At 50.1% G+C, this 5,764-nt stretch overlaps 1 protein-coding gene across 1 annotated transcript in view; it reads left to right on the forward strand.

The window, feature by feature from the left end:
• LOC119109206 (uncharacterized) overlaps positions 1-4,815 on the forward strand; it is a 32,239-nt gene extending 27,424 nt beyond the window's left edge. Inside the window, exons 5-6 of the mRNA XM_037232803.1 lie at positions 2,343-2,595; positions 3,195-4,815. Of these exons, the coding sequence (XP_037088698.1) occupies positions 2,343-2,595; positions 3,195-3,283 (342 nt within the window). The 3' untranslated portion in view covers positions 3,284-4,815. The remainder of the gene's footprint in view (positions 1-2,342; positions 2,596-3,194) is intronic.
• The last annotated feature ends 949 nt before the right edge of the window (positions 4,816-5,764 follow it).

Consider the following 5,764-nt stretch of genomic DNA (forward strand, 5'->3'; position numbering starts at 1 on the left):
GCCATCTACAATCTCCTTGGCTTACTTTGGGAGTGACGCATATTCTAAAACTCCGCAGGGCCAGCCCATGATAAGATGATCAAATGCAGGACATCAGAGCGGTGTGGCGATGGTCAACGCTGCGGACCGCTGGTAGCGTCGCGACTCGGTCATTACTCCTAGTCGTGTCACTGAGGCACATGCGCATCGGAAATACCTTATGCGTCGACTACCCAATTTTGCTCCCCCCCCCCCTCCCATGCAAAATGGCGGAAACAATCCCCTGTCATAGCCCAATCTAACGGAGTCAGAGACTTTGAGAAGCATGCAAGCGTGCCTGAGGAAGGCATTGAAAAGTCAAGTTAGTAAAAGGGCTTAGAATGCATAACTATAATGATGAAGCGTTAGTCTCATGTCTCCTGCAACGGTAGGTTCATGATATTTGGGTCCAGTTTCGTCCCTTGCTGTACAACACTGCGAAATTTGTGGACATTGCTTTTCAGGTCAATGGAGTGGGAGCGGTAACTTGTGCAAAATCTAATATTGCAGGAAAAGCACGCGTAATCACGCAATCTGCATGCAAGCGCCAAAAATTCCAAGCTTTCTAAATTTAGCCCTTTTCTTTTCTCAAAACTGCATCCAGCTGGAATCACCGTCTGTTTATATATCAGCTTTCGGTGGCGGCCGGTGTGGACCGGGCCGTTCAGATTACCCGCGTTCACACTATCCAAATATGAGCCTCCTGGTCCGCGGCTTCGCTCATGGAGATGTGCGCTGATCAGTATATGGTATTTTTGTTTTGCATCGCCGATTTTATACATGTCCATGACAGCTAGTGCCGAGGTTTTAAACCAACAGAAAAATGATGACAGTGAGGAAAGCTTGCATTTGAATTATGTCCTCAAGCAGTATTTTTGTATTTAGGCGCTCATGATGGTTATTGCCTTTGACTGCAACTTACCTCCGATTGCATGGTGAAATGCAACTGTCTGGTCTGTGCAATGCAAGTGTCTTGCACTGCATGACATCTATTCTAATCGGCACAAAATAATAATTATACTTGGCGGGTAATACGTGCTGAGTCCACCACCTTAAAGCGCTTGTAAGTAAAGCATTTGCGTTACTGCTGATGTGGAGCTCCTGGGTCAGAATGATCTCGTGATGTCACCATTCATCAATAAAGGCATTATTTTTATCGTCAGAATGCCCTCTCTGATGCATCATATGTTTTACAGTGTCGCAAGCACAGAGATGACCATTTCGATAGTGAACCATGGCCGTCTTTCATCGGAGTGCAATTACTGGTCCGATTTACGATTGACGATTATAACCTACGATTACGATTTACGATTTACGATTTATGAGACCTCTCGGCTGTTGGCAGAATGGTTCGTAGCAAAATCGCTGATGCGATGGTACAGAATAACGGATGCTACGCATAAGGCCAGCGATTTGTTTTGCACATCTAACATAGTAATGATGTCTCGGCCATATTTCTGTTTCATGCTTATAAATGCTAGAAAACAACGGTATATCCTTGAAATTTAAAGCGTTTTATTCATTCGGTGCAAAAAGATGTGATCACTGACTTCACCGGATGGAAGCTGCGGCACCCCATTTCGAACTGCATCGCTGTTTTCTCTCCGAGGCTTAGATCATTCGAGCACTAAATCTCCTCGATAACTGGGTTAAGTGCGCGAGGACGACCCTTCCTCGACGTCTTAAAGCGGTAAACAGCGATGTTTACAACGCTGCAGGATATCTCAGCGCGACACTAGCGGCTGGCGCTCAATAGATAAGGGTCCGATGTTCATTTTATCACGTGACTGGGGCAGTCCGTGCGTTCCAAGTTCGTTTCTTCCGGTTGAGGGCAAATAAGTGATTTGCATATTGGGAGACCGTGCAACAATACTACAGACCCTGTGCATAAAAATATAATGCAGTGGTGCATTGGGTGTATGCAGACGTTAGTGAACATCGCTATTGTATTGTGATACTCGAAATCAGCTTTCTTTTAGTTTTCCAGTGGACCCTGGCATCTTGATCGCGCATCTATCCGCGGTTCACTCTTCCCTGGGCAATGCATAAATTGTTTCAAAAGAAGGGCTCATGCTTCGCATTCTACAGGTTGACACAGGAACCGGGGAGCCGATTTCTGCACACATGATACGCCATTGTAGCAGCTGAAAGCGATGGAACTGCAACGTTAGGCCGCATTGCAAGGCATTTTTGCGGGGCTGGCAGGACGCCGAGCTTGAGCGAGCGCGGATGACGTCGGCGCATTTCGCTCTGTCACGATCCTGGACAGCCCTACCAGCGTAGTGATCTCTGTCCGCCGCACCCCCCCCCCCCCTCCCCCACAGACCGGAAACAGCTCCATCACGCGCTACCCGCTGGAGTTGGACGCGGACGGCCTGCAGACAGTCACGCTGGGCCTCGACTTTCTGCTGCGCGAGAAGCACTTCCGGCGAGACCAGGTGACGCTCAAGTGCACGGCTGGCCTCTACAACGTGTTCTACGCCAGCACGGAGGTCAAGGTGCGGCGGCTGTCGATGGCCCAGCGGTCCAGCCAGTCGCCGGCCGGCCAGCGCACCGCCGCCGGCCAACATTCCTCCGGTCAGTCGGACGCCCCCGCGGTGACCTTGCTGTGCTGGTTTGGGTCCACGCGGGATACTGTAATATGTTTTCACATCGGGTCAGGTGTCCAGGTGGTTGTGTGTGCTGGGTCCCGGTTGTGCAGGCATTTTAGGGAAATGATGTCGATGTTCTATGTCGTGTGCATTCCAAGACGTTACAATATATTTTCGGTTATATCCGCTTCGTAAATTAGCTATGATTCAGAGAGTCCGCATTGTTTACACGGGTTGCCCCTCATGCACAGGACAGTTAGTTGGGGTGACCTATGTATTTAGACAGGTACCACAAAGCTCATAACAGTTGTTTCTTTACAAAGATATACTATGCCCCCCTGCCATACAGTAATTGCACAGGCGTCATTTGTAGACGTGTTCGGGCAATGCTCTATCTGGGACGGGAAAACCAATTGCATGAAAAGGTCAGATATTTTGCTATAGTTCCTTTGAATACTTTCCCGTCTTGTCCGGATCAGAAACTTTGCCAACCAATGCGTGTCGTGGAACTGTGTATGCTTCGTTTGTTAACCGTATTCTGTGCACGATATGATGATTTTCGTAAGCACGATTTTCCTTCTGCAGGCTGGCGGATGAAGCCGTCTTCGTTTTCGCTGGTGTTGATGCTTGTTTGGGCCTTCATCCACGCCTCGAAGACAATAAGCAGCACTTAGTGAGCAGCGCGTCTAAGAGGCTCAGACGTTGCAAAAAGTGGCGACAGACGGGAATGAATCGAAGCGGAGCGGCGCTTCCCCGCTTTCTTCTTCTGCCGGATGTGCGTTTTCGGCCGGAGCCCGCGCGAAAGCGAAACAGAGTACATCGGTGAGGTGTGCGGGTGATGCGCCGCCGTTTGCTGAGATTCGAGTGCGGCTGTTGGTGGGAGTCGGGTGCAGCTGCTGGTCAGAGTCGGGTGCGGCTGCTGGTGAGAGTCGAGTGCGGCTGCTGGCGAGAGTCGGGTGCGGCTGTTGGTCAGAGCGGGGTGCGGCCGTCAACTGCACTGGACTGGGCACAACGCTGACAGCGCCCGCGGGCGGCCTGAGCGACGCCGCGACCGGCACCGTCGGTGACAGCGCGATTGGAGTCTGGACGGCGGGGCGGACTAAACTGCCGCTGAAGCTGGATCGCGGGCGGAGCGACAGCGCCGGAAATGACGCTGACACGGGCTAAGGCCCGAACTTGCCGCTGGCCTGAGGCCGAAATGAGCTGCCTCAGAACTGAGACGGAGGACTAGTGAGTGTTTGACTAATATTAACAGAACTGACGCGTGGCAGTCTAGCTATGAAGTCTTGAACCAAGTTACGCATTCCAGACTTTGCCCGGACGACTCGCTGCGCGACGTGGGTAAACGCTTAGCACTGACTTCTGAGACGGCGACGTGCCCTGCATTCTCCTGGGACATTTGCCTGTTTAATGTGTCTACCCAAAGGGACCTTAAACCCGCCCTCAAAGTTGTCACGGGCAGTAACGTAATGTGAGCGTCAAATGGCAGCCTCAGCGTCGGAGGGTGCGTTCGAGAGGGAACGAGACGGTGTCGGCTGTTGCTATGAGCCGAACTGACGCAGACTGGTGACAGCTGCTAACGGACACGAACGTGTCCGCGCTCTCGTTAGCGGTGCAGCAGTGCGGTCTACTCTAACCGGTCAGGTCCATGTCTCCGTGGCGAGTGTTCGGTAAAATGTGATAATGTCTAGTTAGGTTCGACACCACGCCGAAGGTGCAGCGCGCAGACATCATACCAGCCTGGCATATGGGTCTGCCTGTGCCTTGTCGGTACGGCCTTGAAACGGTGGTTCTTAAGTCCATTGGCGCGTAATCTTGAACGCTTTGATGTGTATGCATCTTGCTGTTCGTGTGCCTGTTGATACCTGCGCCTTACACAGCATTGGCGAATGTTTTGCTGTTGAGCAGGCTACCACGAGCAATTGACATGATGTGGGTATGACGTGCTCTGTGTACTCAGCGTCTTGCGTTTCGTGCTTTCTGCATCGACATTGTGTTCCATAAAGCACCGGACACGCCAGGTTTGTTGCAAGTACTTTCTTTGTTCTGCATGGGTCGCGGAAAACTGAAAGCTGGTGGTATTATTGAAATACTGTCACCTATATGGATAGTTCACAGTGTTAATGACAAGATGCTAATTGTCATTTTGTCATCTTTGGTTTCAATGGAATGTTTAAGGTGGGGGTATATTATACGTGTGGCTAGGTAAGGAAAAATAAATCATGAATGATGGTTACGCAAGACTTGATGGCCTGCCCCACAGCCGGTGTATCTCACCCCAGTACAAACAGGATCTAAGCGCCCGCGAACCGCTCTGGGGATAGCAATAAATTCCACACTAGCGAACTAGACTATCGTGATTATCCCCAGTGGGCCTTCATCCCGTGTTTTCCACTTGCTGTTGGTTTTCTGGTCAGCGCTCGTTTCAGCACATTGGGGCCGTTCCGGGTCCGAACTACAGCAGTGGGTTGAATGGGTCCACCTAGACTTCCAGACGCTTGAAACAAAATCGATGTCAACGGCGAGCTGTGTTTGTGGCGCATTTCTAAAAAGCTGTGGGGCCTCCTCGTTACTCATACTGCATCTTCCTTTCTGCCAGACATTCGCTATTTTTCGCAACAGTAGCATTGACCTATGTCATGCTTGGAGTTTTGTCCTCGTTCTGCGTGGAAGCCAGAAGGCATCGACGCTGACGCGACCTCAATACTAAACCACCATCACTCTCGCCCTTCTATTGGGGCTAACAATCACCTAAGGTTTTTAAGGAATAACTTGTGAACGGTTTTAAGCAAGGTATTGAGTTTGCGAGCGCTGAGTTTTAAATATTTGTGCATATGCTGTGAAAATTTGAACTTGCTGACCTCGACCGCTCATGATCTATGATTTCTTACCAGATCACGTTAGAGATATTTTGCTCAGTGAAAACTAACGCCGTTATTCATATGAAGTACCCTCCAAAAAGGCTTTCTAGACTGTTTTTAGGGTGGCATCCCTCTGAAGTCGTGTGATCTGTCAATTTCCACCTAAGTTCATTTGATGGAGTTTGCCAGGAGCTCAACGTCCTCTTCGGCCATGTCTTAGCATGCTCAGTTTTTTTAAATAACAGGGTGGATGGAATGAGTGTTAATTTATTCTTTATGACCAATTTTGACCGG

Source organism: Pollicipes pollicipes, unplaced genomic scaffold (assembly GCF_011947565.3).
Source record: "Pollicipes pollicipes isolate AB1234 unplaced genomic scaffold, Ppol_2.1 Scaffold_2555;HRSCAF=2994_pilon_pilon_pilon, whole genome shotgun sequence".
NCBI lineage: Eukaryota > Metazoa > Arthropoda > Thecostraca > Pollicipedomorpha > Pollicipedidae > Pollicipes > Pollicipes pollicipes.